Below are 22,126 nucleotides of genomic sequence, written 5' to 3'. Positions count from 1 at the left end.
GCAGGGTATTTTCGAGCGTACACATTGCGTTCCTTAGCAGACATCAGTGTGAAGCAGATTTAATAGTTGGTTCGGGGATACTACAAATCTTTTATCCTAGAAAATGTGTCCTATACATCAGAGTAAATAGTTTGAGTTCTGCTTGTAGGATTGTTCTAACTCCATACATCCCCCAGCACCGGGTTCTTCATTGTTTTCAAAGACCAATAAACTGCGGCATGGGACACTGGCAGTCTCCTCAAGAACTGGGTCAAGGCACAGATTATAGCTATCACTCTCAGGTCTAGAGGCATGCAAGGCAAGGAATGGACTGCTAGCTCGAGCCTAGGTACAAGGATGTCCAAAGGAACAATGATGTTTCCCTTTTCTGTTTTGATTGCAGCATCCTGGCGCAGACAATGGGAAAGAGCTTAGCAGCCGTAGTCAGCCGGCAGGTAAATTGGAGGGCCAAGAGGATTTTTTTGCATGAAGTTTGCACAAAGGGGGCAGGGTAGGGACATGTGGGACGTTCTGGGTGTCAAGGTCCGATACACCAGAAAAAAGAAGGAGGCACCTGGGCAAGGGGCTGATGGAACGCTGGTGGTCAATGGCAGTTAACTCTGATGTTTCCAGCCACCTGATTGCTTGAGCTCCCTTCCCCGGGTGCAAATAGTGATTGGGGAGCATTAGTATTCTCCCTCCAGACCAGCCTAAGTTCTTGACATACTTGCTATAATTGAGGAATATAACTTAACAGAATGTAATAACGAAGCAATTCACTATTGGGCTTAGTTCAGGTGTATTTATTTTTAAAAAAAGGTTCCATGGGGTTAAAATATGATTCCTGTGTGAGTTTATATTCTTTAAACATTAAAATGCTATCTGGGAAAAAATGACAACGCTTGCCCTAGGGCATGTCTTTATCTGCTTCTCATAATTAATTATAAAATGCAAACGTTAGTCTGAGTTTTGCTGAGCAAAGCATTTGGCAAACGAAAGCAGGAGGTGGGAGGCGGGACTGCTGGTTGAGGGCTTTAAAAGAGTGAGTTCTGGGAACGACAGAGCACCTTTTCAGCAGAGCGCCACACGCTAGCAGAACAAATCAGAGACCACACGACCTGCTTGGGTAATTATTCTATTTCTGACCAGGAAATATTAAAACTACTGAGATCTTGAAATGTTGATTTCATTTGTAAATGTCTCTTTGTGCTGCACTATTTGCTTAAGAAACGTAACTCCATGTGTCAAAATGTAAGCCTGTAGAAAGCTACTGTTTATTAAATAAATCATATATCGCGCCGTGCTTAATATTTGTGGATTAATAGAACACATCAGGGGCCAGTTACAGAAACCTTGCACCGGTGCAAGTGCAAGGTTTGCACGGTATTAGCAAAAGGGCAAAGTTTGCCCTATTTTTAAAAACACTAGGACACATTAAAAAAATCATTGCACCTCGACAAGTGCAGTTTGACATATTAAAAGCACCAAGGCAAAAATTGCCCTATTGCAAAAAAGATGCATTTTCACTACATTTGTGCACCAGTGCATGGTATTAGCACTAGAGCAAACTTTTCCCTGATGCAAAATTGCATCAAAAATGTATCTTTTTAGCACTAGCGCAATTTTAGCCCTGGTGCTTTTAATATACCAAACTGCACTTGTGGTGGCGCAATGGTTTTTTTATGTGTCCCAGTGTTTTTAAAAATAGGGCAAACTTTGCACTAGTGCTAATACCGTGCAAACTTTGAGCGTGCACTAGTGCAAAGTTTCTCTAATCTGTCCTCAGGCCTTTTTTAAGGGTGTTTCAACTCACTGGAGAAAGAGCAGATTGCCGTTAGTAGCAGCAAAGGTTGCAGCTGTGCTGGGTTTCCAGCAAGAGGGGGTGTGGGGGGAGGGACTAGGGGTGAGGGAGCCAGAAAGCAGCAGGAACAGATCATTTTACTTAGGTTTGTAATATTTATTTTGAAGACAATCAACATGTATTTTCTGATGTGTTATCCTTAATTTTGACACGTTTGTCTCTTTTTAACAGAATAACAAAATAACTCTGCTAATTTATTTAAGAAACAAAAAAAACTTTTGCTAATCACTGCATCTTTTGTCAAGGGGCTTATTTTCAAGGGCGAGAAAATATATGTCCATACTACTGCACTAGTGCAAAAATCCTCTTCCAGCCATGGCCTCTCTTTTTAAATTTAATTATAATATTGCAATGGCTACACAATAGTCCACTGTTGCCCTCCAAATGGTATTGCAATATTTTTATTTAAACAGATTTATATGTCAAGAAACGTTTTACGGTTCGAAAGCTGGTTGTGTTGTGGTGCCAGAAAACCTGAAGTTAATTAGCACTGTCAGAACATCACTGTCTAAAGATGCACAGGGACCAAAGCACACAGGTTCGCACTGTGGACCACTCAGCTTTGCACCATCTACATTAAGCCTGATTTAAAAAGTGTTGAACAGGAGCAAATCTGCAGGTGTCTGAAGAATCCTGGGGATGCTTCAGTGTAAACACGATTAACAAAGATTTGCTCAAGTGCTTTCTGGAGATTCTCCAGTCACCTCCAGATCTGCTCCAGGTTAAGTCTTTCACGATCAAGTACAAAGTAGCAGGAGCAAATATGCCATGTAGCAGGAGCCAATATGCCATGTAGCAGGAGCAAACATGCCATGTAGCATTAGCAAGTATGCAATGTAGCAGGAGCAAGTATGACATGTAGCAGGAGCAAATATGCCATGCAGCAGGAGCAAATATGCCATGTCGCAGGAGAAAATATGCCATGTAGCAGGAGAAAATATGTCATGTAGCAGGAGCAAGTATGCTATTTAGCAGGAGCAAACATGCCATGTAGCAGGAGCAAGTATGCAATGTAGCAGGAGCAAGTATGACACTTAGCAGGAGCAAATATGCCATGTAGCAGGAACAAATATGCCATGTAGCAGGAGCAAATATGCCATGTAGCAGGAGCAAGTATGACACGTAGCAGGAGCAAATATGCCATGTAGCAGGAACAAATATGCCATGTAGCAGGAGCAAACATGCCATGTAGCAGGAGCAAACATGCAATGTAGCAGGAGCAAGTATGACATGTAGCAGGAGCAAATATGCCATGTAGCAGAAGCAAGTATGCCATGTAGCAGGAGCAAATATGCCATGTAGCAGGAGCAACTATGCCATGTAGCAGGAGCAATATATGCCATGTAGCAGGAGCAAATATACCATGTAGCAGGAGCAAATAGGACATGCTCTTGTCATCATTTCCTGGTTTGTTCCAGTGCAATATGTGTGAATTAGGCCCATACCCGTTTTTTCATGATTGCAGGCTTGCTTGTATTGAGAAATGAAAACTTAAAAAAGAAAAAAAAGCCCACAGCTGTTCAAAGAAATGTTCTAGTTTTGTTTTAAGAGAAACACTTTTGCAAGCGTTAAATGCAGTTGCGCAGAGTTCCAGTATCTCACTGATGGAGGAGAATATTTTAAATCTTCTGATCTTGACGGAGATCCATTTTCTAGGAAATTGACACAGGTCATCCTTTAACAAAGGACAACACTGGCAGGGTGATTGATGGTCGGCATTGATTTTGGCAAACCTCTCACTCTGGTGCTTTGGGCCTATGAATATCCCCCAATATTTAACCTTTGCTAAATGTTTTCTCAGCAAGAGCGGTAAAAGATGCACTAAGGAGCCCTGGTTAAATCACTCATAAGCAGTTCATTAAAGCAAGAGGTCTCCAGCATGTGGGCTGCCACAGGACTGCATGCTTGGCCACAACTAGCAAGTAGGTGGTTCCTGGTGTTGGGGGCGAGGGCATTACAGTATCTTCACAAGTGGATCAGAACAGAGGGTGAACCCCAATCCCCCAGCCCATGCTGCATGAATACCAGAAGGAGTCTTGCTTCAGAGCTGTCCACCTCAGAAGGCCAGGTCCTCCTGACACCTGCAGCCCAGCACTACTTTGCCACTACACACAGCACCATTCTATTAGTACAAAGGTGGGAGAAGTAGGGAGGCTTCTGGCGTGGAGCCCAGAGGCCTTTTGGAAAGCCTAGACGGCACATTTTACTGGTTCCATGTGATATAATGGCGGCAAAAATTGCTGTGGTAACAAAATATCACTGCAAAAATGCTGCCGTTTTTGCGCCGCAGTCCATGTAAAACATGCGAGGGACACCCCCGCAAACCCCAGACCCATTATACCAATTAAGGGGAGCGGGGGACACCCCCGCAATCCCCGCTCACCTTAAATGGTATAATGGGGCATACTTTTACCGGGTTAAACAGTGGCATTTTTGCAGCGATATTTTTTTACCGCAACATTTTTGCCACGATTATATTACCTGATACCATTTTACTTAGTCCAGAACAGTATAATGATGGATGTGTGTATGTTTTAATGCACTTAATCAGTTGCAGTAGGTATTCTTTGATGACAAAACATTACATTCTCATGGGAATATAATGGGATATAAGGAGGTGGAATATTAAACTGGTAACAAAAGAGATCCTGCTACCTCACTCTCGCCTCTTAAATGAGATATGATCCAAAAAGATTCGACTGTGAGAATGGCGTTCGGCAAAGAATGCTACAAGCCGATTTAAACAGCATCTTTTTAGAAAGCTATACTCAAGAAGCGTGGTCAAAGAGTCAGCCTAGAGGAATTCAAATGCAGCCTCGACTACTTGCAACACGCCCAATAGGGATTGATAGGAAGATTCATTCAAGGCTGCCCTTCTGTCTTTCGCCTGTGATTTCCACCATCCAGGGAACCAGCGCTCTACTTATCAGAAGCGCCATTTACCTCACTTGCAATTTTTCAAGTTCGAAGTGTGGTTATAGTTAATTCATAACAAGAAGGAATCCCCCGAGGGCTGCAATTCCGGTCAATCCAATACGGTTTTAAGAGAATCAACACTATACAAGTCCGGCTATTGATACGCCGTCTGAATTTTGAAGCAAAAAACCCCTGAAGAAATTCCCTTCCAAAGATACATATACCTAGGGAATGAAACATGTCGGCTTAACGAGACCGTATGACTATAGACACGGTTACAACAGAGCACTTAGAGCTTCTATTTACTAAAAATTACTAAGTAATCCTGTTACCTAATATAAGGGTTAATTACTAGATAGCTCAATGTTATACCTATACAGCTCTTGCTAGTAGCGTCATTTGCTCTTCTTTGATTTGTACAGTGGTTTCTTAATGTGTTTTTATGAAATCTAAGTGTAATGTTTTTCTCTTTTTTCTTGCCAATTCTGGATGTGTTTTTATGCAATCAGCTAAGTGATACTATCAAGGTGAAGGTTTATTTTTGTGCATTCAGGTGGCTTCAGTTCATATACTGATCCTTTCACTTTTTCCTTGTTTCAACAATTGTATTTTGTTATTCTTCTGTTCTTTATGAAGGTAATGAATTTGAGTGGTTTTTTTAAAAAAAAACAATATTGTACACCTATTGAGGTTACACAAGTTTTAAGAACAGTATGAAAATTGATATGATGAAATAAAATAAAATATATATATCTTTTCTAATACCATGGGTCCAAAAGTGTAATTTGGTTGTCTTGTGATGTTGCACACCCTCGTGGGGCCAATATGAGGATTTATCTCATTTAAGAGGAGAGAGTGAGGTAGCAGGATCTCTTTTGTTACATTTTCATATTTGTGTGAGGGGCACGGTCCTAGCCTCAGATCTAAAAAAAAAATCAAGTCCTCATTAGTCTTTAGGAATATTAAACTGGATCAGTGGTTACAGATTTAAATATTGCAATGGCATAGTGGGCAAAGGAAGAGAAATAGATGATGTTCAAGCAATTCCTCCCAGGTTCCATTCATTAGAAATCATTACTTTGACAATTGCAGAAGATTGTTTAGGTTAAAAAATGGCAATGTGTGCAATTCTTTTTGGAGGTAAACTTTAGCTTATGAAATGGGTAGCAGATACAAAAGAAACTCTCCATTTTATCAGTCTTGCATGTGTTCAACGTGCAATAATAGTCTTAATCGATTGTTCAAATAATATTCATTTTTGCAAGAGCTGAAAGAAACATGTGCATGAGAGCATTGTGTACACACACAGTAACTTTCATGTGCAACTGGGTTTGCTTGTTCCCTGAAGGTGAATCATCAGCACGCCAGGCTGTGAAACCTGTTTCAGTCACAGTTATCTAGCTGGTCTTCATCAGGTGAAATAAAAATGTCGATACATTTATATCACACTCAGTCAGATGGCATTACAACAGGATTATGAGTGGGACTTTCTTGGAGTCATGGCAGATTTACCATGAACATCAACGGGGCCCAGTATTTGTACTCCCCAACCTCTGGAAAAGCTAACTGTGTAAAAGCACAACTCCTATGTAAGAGTATTCAAAAAAACAATAAGACACTCCTGCCTTTTTAACACACAGCACAGTTCTGCACATGAAAATGTGTTTAGTATTTCATTTGAACCTTCGCACACAAGTGCATTCACTTAATTCAATTCAATACAAAAATGAAAACAAATACATGAATACAACACACTCATAAAAACATAAAATTGTCAAGTGGGGATTAGTATGTGAAGCAATGCTACACTCACGCCTAGCTAACACACTTTTTGTGGGCTCTTAGAACCCGTTGTATATATATATACTGAGACTTCAGGCACACAGCACGTAAACAGGTTGTCATGTGCGACCTCTGTCGCTCATCACAATACTAAAGTACAGTTTCCCTCCTGCAAACACGCCCCACCACCACAGACCCCAGTGTGGTGCTCATGTGCACGCCTTCAAAGACAGTGGTTACCTGATTGCCACGTTATACAATGTCCAGCTTAAAATGGCGGCCAGTCCAGAAAAAGTGTGCTGATTGGGCTCGAGTGCAGAATTGCCTCACCTACTATTACCCACTCTGATTATTTTTTTATGATTGTATTGTATTCATGGATTTGTATTATTTTTTGTATCGAATTGAATTCAGTGAACGCACGCGTGTGCAAAGGTTCGAATAAAATACCAAACACATTTTGGTGTGCAGAGCTGTGTGTGAGAAGCTGTAGATGTATGAAAAAGGCAGTATTGTCTATGTTTTTTTTAGTACTCTCACATAGGAGTTGTGTTTTTACACTGTTATATTTACCATGAGCCATAATTCCACACAGTAATTCCTGTGATTACTAGAGGTAAAGTGAAGGATTTACCTCCAGCTTTCTGCAGCAGGTGAATCCTTTACGTTAACTCTACACTTGGAATTCAGCGGTGCACTAAAAGTGGTGGTAATTGTATTACCACCAAGCAAAGGGGCAGTAATGTAATTACTACCACATTTTTACTGCACCGGCCGAACTCGTAACAAGGTGCACTTTATGATCACAGGAAAAGTTCTTTCCAAGCTGAGAATCTTGCCCAGAAAGAGTGCCAAGTGGAGGACTCATGGAGCTATAAAGCAAGACTATCAGAGAGAGCTTTATAGCTATTTTAAATTTAGGAATATCTTTGGGAAGTTGTACTCTGGCCAAATACCCGCTTTTGTGGCGAGAAGAGTGACCTGCAAGGCACTAACATGTGATCTTTTAACATACTCCACACATGATATGAGGGCTTATGTGAGGGTTTTACAATTGAATGTCTTCTGTTTACCCAAACGCTGCACAGCATGCTATGGTGTGGCATAACAGTTGTTTTTTGTATAGCGCAGCATACAACTTGCAAAGATATCTTAGCGCTGTAAAAAAAATCCAACACCAGATGTAAGTACCAACCTACGTATCGTGGCACTAAGAATGTTTAAATATTAGGATGGAACTCTAAATGGTTTGGAGTAAGGCGGATATGTTTCGGTAAGTGATTCCCCAGTTTAGGTGCACATCCCCCAATAAGCAGGATGAGGATTATATTCGCTTGCCACGCCCCCAGCAAAGACAACAGCATAAAGCACCTTCCAAATATCCAGTAATGCATGAATAGATCATTGTGTAGGGCAGTTGAGTTATTACACGCCAAAAAGAGGCCAGGGCGCCCCTCTGCAAGAATGAACGCGGCATGATAACCTGTTCTGTGGGATTGTACCCACTCAGAGTCGGCAGCCACTGGTTTTATCTCACTGTACCTTTCACAAAGGAGGAATATCCATTCGCATCGCAGTCTTTGTCCCACCCACTTGAGCAGCCCAACACCAAAATGCAATGGCAACTTTCCTTTGAACAAGAGAACCAACAGCAACCCCAGACACGCGTTTCGGCCTAGTCGGGCCTCATCATTGAGATGGAGCTGTGCCTCTCTGAGCACAGTGAGCAAGGGGTCCACGCCTGGATAACACTAGGTAAGTAAGGGTGAGCAACCCCAAGTTCCTTTTACATACAAAAAAGTCAGGGCGCACTCTGCAAGAATGAACGCGGCATGATAACCTGTTCTTCCACATTAGCAGGGGCACAGATCAAATTTGGTGTCCCATTAGTGGTGTTTCGGACAACAGATTAAGGTAGGTTAACACATCACAGCAGTAGGGTAGACACTTGCACAATGATCTAATACTTATGTCTACAAAACAGCTGGTAGCTACTAACTGAGGAAATGGTTGCTGACCCACCATAACCCAACCATCTGGGAGCAAATGAACTATAACAGTACAGATTCAGATATGCTGCGTCATTGAGGGGGAAATCATTACCCTCAAAAAGCTCTTTGTTGCAGGGTGAAATGAAAGATCTGATACTCAGGTAAGGGAAGTGAACTTCTTTACCAAATTCCAGTGACAAGGTATATACACCAGGTAAGTCCAAGGGTAAGTAAGTAGGAAGGTACACAGGAGACATCCACCGGCCTCCTCTCCCACATGCTGCTTCACTCCAACTGACCTTCATGGAGTTTACAGGGGCAATCACATCCCAACATTCCATAGATATAACATTCCATCAGGCATTCTCTCAGGCAAGCATTCATGAAGGACCAAAGCAGGGAACACAAGACACAACCCATATCCTTCCTCAACAGAAACCAAGATAAAGGTACGGAAAGAAGTGCGAGGGAAAATACACAGTGTAATGCGACCACAGTATGAAACCAACAACACTCTGGCCACCTCCGCTCCAAACAACAAAACTCCAATCCAAATCCCACTCACTCCATTCCGAAGAACAAGGAGACATGCCTCATGCTCCCACCAGCATAGTCCCTTTAGCGACCTGCAAGGCCGGCCAATCCATCTAATACACTCATAATCTGTAGCAGGCCTACCACAGACACTCAGACCAACCAACCAGCCTTAACTCTTAACACACCAGCATTGCCACAGGATCCCAAAACAACACCCTCATTCATCCTGCTGCCAGCAACTAAGGCGCACTGAAACACAGCACACCTTTCATCTTCTAGTATACTACCAGAATAATCAAAGCTCAAACTGCACAGAGCACAGGCACCCACTCCGTGCACGGCAGGCGGAGAGGACCACCCCCTAAGGTACGGGTGTCCAACTCCCCAAGGCACGGGCAGGAAACCCCCTTAAGTGTGGTGTACAACACCCCAATATTTGTGGCACAGGTGGCAGAACACCCCTATTAAACTGGTGCCAGGTTCCAAACCTCAATCTCTGTGGTATGGGTGGTTAGAACACCCCTATAAAACTAGTGCCGGGTTCCAAACCACAAAATCTGTGACATGGGTGGCAGAACACCCCTATAAAACTAGTGCCAGGTTCCAAACTCCAAAATCTGTGGCATGGGTGGCAGAACACCCATATGAAACTAGTGCCGGGTTCCAAACCCCAAAATCTGTGACATGGGTGGCAGAACACTGCTATAAAACCCTATAAACCTGTGCCAGGTTCCAAACCCCAAAATCTGTGACACAGGTGGCAGAACACCCCTATAAAACATGTGCCAGGTCCCAAACCCCAAAAATTGTTACCAAGCAAAACTTCTGCCATTCTCCCAATGTACATCACCCTCAACCACACACAAGGTGATAATTGCAATTCAAATCTTGAAACTCTAAACATTTTGTGACAAAGTCCATAAAGTACACGTTGGTCCTGTGGAAGAAAATGTTAGTGCTAGATACATCCTGTTAATTAATGCACTGTTGTCACAACCATCAATGATAAGAAAACATTAAGACTCAACAGAGGCCACGCCAACCACACCAAAAAACACTTCAACCACAACCAAGCCAAAAGTGAACTGAGCCAAGCATAACCAGGCAAGACCCCAGACATAGCACAGGCCTCACATCACACAAATAGCCAAGTCAGTATTCTCTGTTACATACTGAAAGCTCTCACAAAAAAGCCAAAAAATCAGGATCAAGTTATTACAAAACCATGAGATATGTGCTCTCAAGAGCCTCAAGGATAGAACCACACCACCTGCAATATCCCCAAGTCTCCCTCCAATGAGTAGATGCCTCCTCTGACGCCGAACAGCATGCAGGGCACAGAACTAAATGCTTGCAACAGTACCTTTTCCTTTGATGACTGTGAGCGCTCACTGTCTCACCTTTGTCTCTGCCCACCTCCTGAACTGCATACTTGATAAGCCCATGGTGCTGTAAGGTAGCCCCTATGGTGCCTGATCCTCTAGCTAATTAATCTCTCCCAGGCTGTATCTCTGCCAATGAGCAGGTGTTTTGCTCCAGTGGCCAAAAACTGGGAAATGCTGTTACACCAGCTGCTACCATATGTTAACTCCAGTGGCGAGAAAATGCAAGGATGCCCCGCTGCGAAATGCTGCTCCAGTGGCCAAATAACTGTAAGGTGGCCCCACTGGAAAATTTTGCTCCAGTGGTCAAATAACTGTAAGGTGGCCCCACTGGAAAGTCTGCTCCAGTGGCCAACATCTGTAAGGTGGCCCCGCTGTGAACCTGTGACCAATTCTTCACGGTTGCCCCACTGGGAAATGCAACAAATCTTTGTAACTCCTTTTCCAGAGGCCAAAATACTTAATGGTGGCCCCATTGATGCTCACTACTATTTCAGTTGCCAAGATGCTTAAAGTGGCCAGAATCTGTAAGGTGGCCCCACTGGTATTCCAACTGCTACTACAGTTAACTTTTACCCCAGCTGCCTCCTTCCTCCCATGCAACTGCTGTTGGGCTATTGGGCAGGGGTCAGCTCACCTTTGGGGGGCGGAGGCCGGTGGTTGTGCCCTCCTTGGTCTCAACCACGTCCTTCCTTCTGGGCACTGCTCACTCTGGACAGCTGCAGGTTCCTGGCCCTTCCCTCAAGCCAGCTCGTCGCTAGTGTTGCAGGGTGAAATGAAAGGTCTGATACTCCGGAAGGGAACTGAACTTCTTTACTAAGTTCCAGTGACAAGGTATATACATCAGATAAGTCCAAGGGTAAGTAAATAGGAAGGTAAATAGGAGACATCCGCTGGCCTCCTCTCTCACAGGCTGTTTCTCTCCAACTGACCTTCATGGAGCTTACAGGGGCCCTCACACCACAACATTCCATAGGCATAACACTCCATCAGCATTCTCTCAGGCAAGCATTCATGAAAGACCAAAGTAGGGAACACAAGTCACAACACTCTTTGAAACTTAAAGCAAATTATCTGGAGGAGACAAGTAAATCTGCAGGAGTTTTGGTGCAGGACATGTTCTCAGACAGCCTGAAGACAACGACCAGATGCACCTGTGTCATTGCTTGTGCTTCAGGCTTTGCAAAACTAAAAATTGATGGGCTGAAGGGCTGAAGGATTTGAATAAATCATAACCTCTGGCATTGCTCTGGACAACCCTCCAAACCAACATTTATCGGTCTGCTATGCCACTGTATAGGGGGCAAAAAGTATTTGTCTCGCCACAAAAGTGACACCACATCGCAAACTGATTTGACACATACTTTCCGGATGTGATAAAGCACAACTACAGATGTGTGTAAGCTTTATCAAACAGGTGGAGCGTGGGGGATCTTCTCACTTCAAGCTTGAGATCCAAGCAAGGTTTTGAATGCAGTGAGTGCCTTGCGCTTTATGTCCCACATCCTCTACAGGTGAAGTCAGTGTTTCACACTTCAAGAAATGCACCTTTTCAGATCAACATGCCATGGTTTATGGCTCCAAAGTATATTCATCTGGAGGTGCTTTCACTTGTGCAAGTGGAATTATTAATTTACTTTACAACTATGCAATATTCATTACATGTGCATTTCTAAACATTCATCTATTAAATAGAAGTGTAAAATCTGCGCTGGTTGCATAAAGTACATGTCAGTTTTGGGAGTATGGAAATGTAGAGCAGCACTTTAGATGGGGAACAATTAGCATATTTCTATGGATTAATAATGAATATATGTTTGTTTTATCTGCCAGGTGCTCCTGCCTTCTTATCACAATGTAAGTACAATTTACATTGCTTGAATTCAAACCTTTTGTTTCATGGATGTAGTTACTATTTTAAGAAATACAAATATTTGTATTTTACACACACACAAAACTCTCTCTCACTGGGCTGGGGGGCATGGTAGGAAGGAGGGTGGTACATGCCTTCCATAATATGGCAAATAGTATATGTACAAAAACAAGGTGGACGTCGATGAGAACCCTATATTCTCAGGGGGGAACGCATCCCCACGGGAAGGAGGGCTTCACTGTCAAGCAATCCGACATCTCACCAAGGTGGTAAAGGCCTCAGGGGGGTAGATGCAGTAGCAGGGGGAGGGAGGGAATAGGGAGGGAGGGAATAGATGCAGTAGCGGGGGGATAGGTGCAGTAGCTGGGTAAAGCACCGTCCCATAGGAAACCTGTGGCTTTTGCCCACTCTTAACCCACTCAGCAGGGAATAGACACTCACTACATACCCACACGCACCCATACACAAACACACAATCTCATACCACCTCACATATCCTACCCAGGCCCACTCACTAATGTGTGCCTGGATGGGGGAGTCGGAGATCTGCTACTCACCTCACTCCATATCTCATAGTGCTTAGAGTGCTTAGTATGGATGTACAGAATATAAGAAAGTGCCTCAATGCCTGCTCAAGCTATATTTTGCGTTGCTCTGGATTGTGTGTTCAAAGCGTTTCTCCTGTGCTCCCCTCTTTGCGGTGGAATACATTGCAAAGCGGAAATTTAGTTGTACAGTTCCCCCAATCTAAATGAACTCAATGACTCGCTCTTTTGCTAACACTGAAAATCCGTAGGATACAGAAAACTGTATAATATTTATTAATAACATCGAGTGAATGAGGATAGCTGCGACTACACTTTATTTTATTTGATTTATTATTTGTATTGCACATATCCCCGAGGAACCAAGCAGCAAGCCGCATCTAGGCGCAGATCTAATCGGAATTAGATGGCTCGTGATCATTGACATAGCATTATTCAAATAAACGTCTTTAGCTGCTTTCTAAAGACTGTCAACAATTCTAGCTTCCTTTATTGATGTGGAAGACCATTCCACGCACGAGCACCAGCTACCGAGAGCCTTCTGACCCCCAATGGACAGATCTGGAGGTAGGGATCACTAGCTGATTCAAGGCCATGGATCTCAGAGGTTTCTAGGGATGTACATTTGGATCTTGTCCACTAGGTAGGACGGGGCCAGATTATGTACACGCTTGAAGATCAGACACAGAAGCTTGAACTGTATTCTTTGGTGAACCGGAAGCTAGTGTAATTTCTTCCTGGATTCCGACACCGACTTTCTCCTAATGAGATTTCTCAAACCTTAGTAATTCCTATAATAATTTGTGTCATTTCACATCGAGTGTCAGTTATGCATGTTAGAAATAATATGGTGTACTGCTGCCCTGCATCGGCCCGCCGTGTGCTTCAGGAAATGAAGCCCATCAGGTGGTTCGGCGTCAGAGCTCCTGCATCACTGTTTTGCTGTAACCTCCACCTTGTAAGCCACTATTGTGATGGCACCCTCTCCTCCACTTCCCTCATCCCGTAAGTGTCCCTGAGAGTATTCACCTATGGCAGGCAGGGTTCTAAAGTGGGGGTGGCCACGTCAGCATGCATCCCGCCCTGGCTGTCTGATAATCTTGAATGTCTGCATACTGCTGGGTTTTGGGGCCAGAGCATGAATGGCTACAGAGGTATGCTGCAGCACGACTTGGCTATTCTGAGGCAAGGAAGTTAAGGGTACCTACCTCTTTTGGTACCAAAGTGGATGCAACAAGACCTGCCTTCCTGTGAGCATTGCTGGAGACCCTGGGATTAAGAGTAATGTGGCTGGGAGCGAGGGAGAAGTTGTTGTGGGAGGCTTGCTTGTTACTCCCCTTTCATTGTTCTTTTCATCTTCACTCTTTTTCCATACTATTCCGTAGGCCTTGTAAGACAAGGTACGCTACCGCTCTTATAGGATGCATGGGGATGCAGAAGTTACTCAAACATCAATAAAAAGATCGACTCAGGAAGTTGGCGAAAGGTACACTGTTTTATTAACAATTATCTAAAACAGGAGTACAACGGACATCGACTGACGTTTTAATGATAATGTCTCAACGATTTTCATAAAAAACATAATTATATAGCAAATATTCATCATCAGTGATGTCATCCTACTTGGCAAACTATAAAACTTAAACTGGATTGTAGTTGGATACCGGGAAACATCTACATATACTTTCTATGGTGTATGGGGTTGTGATTAGATCTCTATTGTCAGGTGGGCAACTAAGCCCTCCTCTAGTGCAAGTCATCCTCATACACAAGGATTTATTGGATCTCAAACTATAGGGCTCTTTGATACGTGGCCCTCTATAATTGGTTGGCACGCTTGTACCCTTCTGGAATATTCCACTTGCTAGCAGCACGCAAACTGGTACCCCGGGTGTTGGTGGTTTGGGCTTGACCACGCCTCCCCACCCGATTAGCCCAACATCTATCATCACTCTTACTTTCTGTCATTCAATTAGCCTTTGAACACGGCCTCAAAACTTCTGGGAATAAAAAGGGAGTGTGAGCATGCTCTCACCTTCTCGTCTCAGCATCGTCTGCCCAAGTCTATTTCCATCTAGGTCATGTGACTGGAGAGCACGTTTTGAGCATCATCTCTGTATTTAATGAGTTTAAAACGAATAAAACTTGGAACTCATTGGGCCTCATTACAAGTTTGCCGGTCTGGAAACAATGGTACCAGTAAGCTTGCCAGTACTGTTGTTTCCGGACTGGCAAACTACGGGTTCTGCGGGCAGGTTGCCTTCCCGCCCGCCATGTCTGACCTGGTGGGTGGAACGGCACCCACCCGCATACATTGATGGTAGCACCGGCACCATTCTGAATGGTGCTGGTGCTACCGTCCTCCCCATTCCCATTTGAGTCCTATGGGACTCAAATGGTAATGGGGAGTCATTATTTCTGCCACTCGGCAATGGGAAATTACCGGATCTGCCAGGGCTGCAATGCCCCGGTAATTGCCCTTGCCTCCTGTTTACAAGGTCATACCGACCGATGAAAAGAGTGTCAGTAGCTTCCTTTGTCTCTACCTATTCTGCTCCCTCTACTCCTGTGGTTGAATCCCACCCTGACGCGGCACCCCTCTAACTTTAACCTTTTCGTTGTCAATACTCTTGATATTCTTGCCCCTGTGATGAGGGTACGACTGAACGTTACCAAAAAGTGCAACTCTTGGTATGGCTCCGAACTGGCTGCCCTTAAACGGAATTGCAGGGCAGCCAAATGGAAATGGGATTCCTCGGGCACACCTTCTGACAAACTGACCTGCCGCCTCCTTCAAAGGCAGTATAGACTCTGCATCCGCTCCAAAAAAAGAGTCTTCATTCAAGCCTACATCTCTGTGTCATCCAATAACACAGCCAAACGTTTCAAAGTCTGCAAGGAACTAAGTAATCCTGCCGCAGGATATCCTATCCTCTCTCCCTCACCACCTCATATACCAGCATCTCTTGTACCTCCCTTGGCAACCCCACCCCTCCCCTTCTTCGCTCATTTCTCTCCCCTATCACTCCTGAGGACGTCACTAGATAAGTACAGTCTATGAAATCCTCCTCCAAAGAGGTGGACCCCTGTCCCTCTAAAACCATCAAGGATAACATTGACTCTCTCGCCCCAGCCTTGGCTGACCTCTGCAACCTCTCCTTCCCCCGCTGGAGGTTTCCCCACTGCTCTTAAGCACTCCCTTGTGCAAACTTTCCTCAAGAAACCTTCTGCTGACCCATCCATTCTGGCAAACTATCGCTCAATCTCAATCACTCCTTTCCTGGGCCAACTCCTGGAGAAGTTGGCTATTTCTCAGCTTACCCTCCACACTGAATCTGTTGGTTGCTTTCATGACCATCAGTCTGGCTTTAGAGCATCTAGAGACATGAAAAATGCTCTTCTGAACACCCTTAAGGATCTGCCCTTAAATCTTGATTCTAACTCTCCTTCTGTCCTCATTCTACTCAACCTATCCTCTGCCTTCGATACAGTAAACTACAACTCACTGATTGCAAGTCTCCATGATACCCTGGGCATCACTGATCAGGCCATGTCATGGCTAACCTCCTTTATCTATGACCACCCATCCCAGGTGGAATTGGGGTCCTTTCTCTCCTCTATCACTCTCTCTGCATGCAGTGACCCCAGGGATCTAACCTATCACCCTGGTTCTTCAATGGCTACATGGCCTCCAGGATAGACACTTTCACCTCCAGCTTTCAGTGTTACACAGATGAAACGCAGCTCTCCTTCAAGCTACCCTGGGCCTCTTCCTCACTCATAACTGACTGTCTGTCCGCAATTCAGTCTTGGTGTACTACAAACAACCTCTGCTTCAATGCCAGTAAGACAGAGATTGTCCTTATCTGGACCCCTGCTCCCACCTTGCCTCTTTCTCTCTGGCAGGCCTCCCTTGGCCCTGCGCCTCCACCTACCAACTAGGCAAACAATCTTGGGGTCATCTTCAACTCTACTCTCTCCTTCTCGTCTCACATTGCAGATATCTCTAAAAAGTCCCACTACCAACTGCACCTTCTCAGAGGGATTCTACCTTATCTTAATTTCCCCCAGAGGCTCACTGTCTCTAGATCCCTGGTCCTCTCTAGGCTGGACTACTGCAACAGCTGCTTTCTCAACCTTCCTTCTTCTACTCTCCGTCCTCTTCAACTCATCCAGAACAGAGACTTATCCTCGTACTCAAGTCCAGGGACCGCATCTCTCCAATTCTGACATACTTTCACTAGCTCCCTGTGGCTGCAAGGATTAAGTTTAAGACCCTTTGGGCCTGGGAGCACTCTATCTGCATCGCTCTCTTCCTAAATACTCTCCTTCCCGAGCCCTCTGCTCGTCTTCCTCCAGCTCTCTGAGGGTGAGCCGCTTCACCAAGCAGAGACTTGGTGGGAGATATTTATCCACTGCTGGTGCTTCCCTCTGGAACAGCCTCCCTGCCTCTCCTCATCTTGAGTCAGATGTCATTAACTGCCGGAAACTCCTCAAGACTCTCCTCTTCGCCTCCTCCTTCTCTCCCCTCTCCCCTGCTACCACCTCTTTCTTCTCTCTCTCTCTTCCTCTACTTCTGCTCAGTTTTGCTTAATGGGGGGAGATCTTTATCCACTGCTGGAGCTTCCCTCTGGAACTGCCTCCCTGCCTCTCTCTGCCTGGAGTCGGATCTCCTTAAGTTCCAGAAACTCCTCAAGACTCTCCTCTTTGCCGCCTCCTTCTCTCATCCTCTTCCCTGGTAACGACCTCTTTCTGCTCTCTCACTCTTTTCCTCTACTTCTGCTCAGTTTTGCTGACTGGTTGCCTGGTGTACCTTCAGAGCCTCACAGGCGCCAGGCCTCACTCGCCAGTCTACTGCACTTGCCTCCAGGCCTTGCACTTGCCGCAGCACCACTGCACTTTGGTTACGACCCATGAGAGTGGTATCTCTCTGTACTTAACCCATGTTCTGATGGGAATGGGTGCACTTGCTCCCTATTAATGCACTTCCTGTCCCCACACACTTCCTGTTCTGTGCACCTGCATGATCTGAATGTACCACCCCTAGCAAGATTGTTTGTCTTGTCTTCCCCTCCCATGCATGGTTGCGCTTTGAAACACTTGTGTGAAAGCGCAAAATAAATAATCAATCAATCAGTATATCACGGTCTGAGGGAGTCAAAACCCTAAAATGTGATGGTCCGGCTAAGTATTTTCATTGAAGTCAGTTTAAGAAGGGTGAACTATGCACTTGAAAAAGACAAGCAGGAGGTTAAGTATCTGAAGGAAACATTAGAATAGAAAAACAGGAATGATCCAGTGGCATATAACCCGCATCAGATCTCCTGAATGACTACATAATTAACATCACTTATAACTTTTTAAACGGATCCTAAGAGCTAAGGTGGATTTCACGGAACAAAATATGACTGTAAGTGAAATATGAATACTTAATGAGAATTGAAAAAAATTACAGGGAATTCAAGATAATTTCCAAAACTCTATCTACGATAAACCACTGATTTGGGCCGAATTACTGATCAATTCAGATTATTTGCCTGACGCAGAAAAAGTCACAGAAACCCCAGCTCCAGTAGAAACCCCTGCTCCAGTGGGATTTCTGTGTGTATAAGCAATCCAGGGGGGCAATCTTGGGAATCTCCTAAACTAAGCTTTGGCCATGGAGGAGGATGCGGTTGGGTACTCTCTGCCAGATTCTCCAGCACAATCATGAAGAGGCTGACAGCAGCACAGAGAAACTCAGCATAATATTGACAAAAAAGCGTGCAACCACTCCAGATAATAGTTAATGTTATTTTATTTTATACGTTTTATTTATTTGTATAGCGCTTTCGCCAAAGCGTTGAACAGAAGAACCTATATTTTAAAAAACAGTACAATCAAAATGAGTAATGCATTCCAAACATATGAACAGTCAAAAAGTATAATCAGTTATTTGCGAGAGCAAGTAAAAGATGTGTTTTTAGATTGGTTTGAAAGATACACAGAGAAGACTTTGAACGGATAGAGGTGGAGAGTTGGGGGCAAGCAAGGCGAAGGAGTGGAAACGAACGATGCGCAGGGCGGCTTGGGGACAGAAACGAGTTGGCTCTGAGAGCACAGCACGCAGGAGGATGAGCAGTGAGAGATTAGTGAAGAAAGGTAGAGGGGAGGAAGGCCATGGACACAATAATAAACAATAGAAAGGAAATGGTAAAGAAGATAAGATTCAAAAGGAAGGCGGGATATAGAAAGAAAAGAGGATGAAATAGAGTAATGAGGAGGGAGAGAAAAGAGAACATGAATGGATTAATTATTTACAGAGAGAAGAAGGGTAAGACGAGAGGCAGGAAGAACAAGAATAAGGGCAAAGCAATAGTCGATGTGAGAGAAGACCAGGCAGGAAAGAAGCATCGTAGAGGCATGAAAAGAAAGACAAGGATGGGTGCTGCAAACATTAAAAAGAGCACAGCGGCAAGAGCGAGCAGTGGAAGAAATACAGCTGGAAAAAGAAAGAGGGGCAAAGATGACACCTAGGCTGCAAGCTGAAAGGGGGAAAAAGAGAGGCAGGAGGGGGAAAAGAAAGAAAGGGAGGAGGAAAAGGGGGAAGAATCAAAGTAGCAGGAAAGAAAATAACCTCAGATTTTCAGGGGTAGAGGTGTTGACATTTTTTAAAATTTTATTTGTTTTTTTTTACATTTATAAAGCGCAAGGCGGCCCTGGGGCATCGTGGCGCTGTTACAGTAAGGCTTACTTAGTTACATGAAAAACACAGGCAGGACTGTATGTGTTCTTGGGTACAGTGAACAAGATACAGGAAAGTACATGATCAAGTAAGGTATACGGTTACATTGACATTTACATGGTGTGCAGCTTTAAAGCCCCACGGTTCTGTGGTGACAGAGGAGCCGGAGATAACTTGTGCTTTCCTAGGATCAATACAGGTGTAGGCTTGATGAGGTGGGGTGCGCTAGATGAAGAGCTTTGTTATGAGTGTTTTGCGGATGGATGCGTGGGAGGTCTCATTCCTTAAGGGTATAGGTGGGCATTCCAATGTTTATGCGCTAGATACAGGAAGCTCGACCCTCCTGCTTTGGCCCTTTTGAAGGTAGGGACGTGGAGCTGATTGGTGTGGTGTGATCGCTTAGGTCTGGAGGAAGTGGCTCGGAATACTTTTTTTCAGAGAGCTACAGAGGGGCTGTGAGTGATAGGCACTTGTGGGTTATGGCAAGGGTCTTGAAGAGTATACGCTCTTTGTCCGGGAGCCAGTGAGCATCCTGTCTTGCGGGATGAGACTCAGTAGAGTGTCCGAAAAAGATGAAATGATTTATAGATGAAAAAAGAGATGAAAATATGAGATAAGCGTAGCGAGTGGGATTATGTAAAGGGAGAATGACGAGCAATGACAGACCCTTGATGGACCCCATAAAGAGGGATATTGGGAGGAGAGGTTTGGCCCACCGAGTAAGAAAGATTAGACATATGAGTTAACCCACCTAAAAACAAACACAGAAAAACCAAGGGAGGAGTAGAAAGAAGAAGTAGATGGCCGACAGTGTTAAAAGCTGCGGAAAGGTCGAGACGAATAGAAGAAAGAATGGTGTGTCGGGCATATGATGGCATAAGTGTTTCCTCGGGTCGAGAAGAATAGAAGAAAGAATGGTATGTCGAGCATATGATGGCATAGGTTTTTCCTCTGGTGTAGAGGTTGTCTTGCTGAGAGGTTATCATTTTGTTATTAAGCTTCTAACACATGAGAAGTTTCCCTGAAAAGGGTGGATCTCACCCTAACATAATAGGACTTTCCCCTTTGTACCATTTTAAGTCATGAATGACAAGGTGCCACAGTTCTTCTCTGTGATTGGCTCCTAGTATTTTCAGGAGCATTGACAGATTTAGAAACTTTCACAGGATCCAAACCTGCAAAACGTTCTGGGCCAGGTCAGCACATACTGTACTAGGTGTTGTAAATCAGTACAAAGATATACTACACAAACAGAGTCAATTGACATTTATGTTATAAAGTTAAATGATTACAGCATGAATAGTGTTCCCGGTTCAAAGAGATCCACGTATCCAATATGCCCCTCAGTACCCCAATTAATTGCCGGAAATACACTTTTTATACTGTTAAGTGAACCGCAGGTTAAAGCTGCCTTTCGAAAAGATATGGTTCTAGAGTTAAGCAATGGAAGCAGAAATAGGACTAGAGGTAAGCATCTGAAGCAGAAATAGGACTACAATCATTTCAACTAGAAAATTTACAAAGCTGCCCCAAACTGTCTCGGCTGCCGGTGGTATCTATGGTGAGAAAGAAGCTACTTTGTGCCTGCTACTGTACATATTGCTTCATGTACACTGCATGTGTGTGTAGTCTGGTGATCATACGTTTTAGTAATTTACTTTTTAATATTTTAATATTAATATTTTAAAGTAATGCTCTTTGTGGACAATATTTCACAACATTAATTTGAAAGCAGCCACTCATAACCTTTTTGTTTTATTTTGGTTTTAGGTGCACCAAAGCACCAGTTGTAAGTTTACATTTATATATATTTTTCCCTGTATGTTCCCTGATTTGAAAAAACAAAATCCAATTTACCCCTGAGCATATTTGGATTTCTGTGTTTCTTATCAATATTAACTTCTTTTTTGCAATTACAATGTGATGTATAGGCCAATTTGGTGGGAGATGGGGTGGGCCTGCCATGTCACATTCAGTGATTGTGCATTGAAGAATGCTGCAAAGAGGTTTGCTTCTATGCCAAGTCAAGGTTGTTCGGTAAGAATAAAACCAAGAAAAAGCATGCTGCACTATGACAGAACGGGCGCATTTGTAAAGCACATGTTCATCCCGATGGGGCATCTTGACACTCATAACACATGTTTATTGTTATCCAACTGAATGGTACTCATTTTATTGACACTCGGAAGGATGAAGGGCTGAGTCGACCTGCTGGGATTCAAACCTGTGACCATGAGGTCAAAAACAGGCCCTTGTAGTGGATGCATTAGTTCTCTGGGCCACATGCCCATCTCCTCTGCATGCTTATTACAAGACAAGAAATGGAGTGAGCTCAATTCTGTCCCAACTTGTTTATACCAAAAGAAGGCTCTTCAATGCACTTGAAATGAGGTAGAACACGCAGAGAGGGATTCAAGTACTTGGGAAAATACCTGGGCCTGAGGCGCTAGGGTCAGTGGTTGTCCACATGTTCTTCTAAAGGCCCTTATAGAGAGGGAAGATACAGAAATCCGAAGGGTTCGAATACCAAGGCAAG

The 22,126-nt window shown here is 44.0% G+C and overlaps 1 protein-coding gene across 1 annotated transcript in view; it reads left to right on the top strand.

The window, feature by feature from the left end:
* Positions 1-1,041: 1,041 nt before the first annotated feature.
* Positions 1,042-22,126, top strand: part of LOC138527594 (16 kDa beta-galactoside-binding lectin-like) — a 156,171-nt gene continuing 135,086 nt past the window's right edge. The window contains exons 1-3 of the mRNA XM_069638887.1: positions 1,042-1,105; positions 12,282-12,305; positions 21,361-21,379. Of these exons, the coding sequence (XP_069494988.1) occupies positions 12,304-12,305; positions 21,361-21,379 (21 nt within the window). The 5' untranslated portion in view covers positions 1,042-1,105; positions 12,282-12,303. The remainder of the gene's footprint in view (positions 1,106-12,281; positions 12,306-21,360; positions 21,380-22,126) is intronic.

This window comes from Ambystoma mexicanum, chromosome 14, assembly GCF_040938575.1.
Source record: "Ambystoma mexicanum isolate Mex_15411 chromosome 14, UKY_AmexF1_1, whole genome shotgun sequence".
Classification (NCBI taxonomy): Eukaryota; Metazoa; Chordata; class Amphibia; order Caudata; family Ambystomatidae; genus Ambystoma; species Ambystoma mexicanum.
The sequence above is the reverse complement of the archived record's forward strand: the minus strand, read 5'-3'. Positions and strand labels throughout refer to the sequence as shown.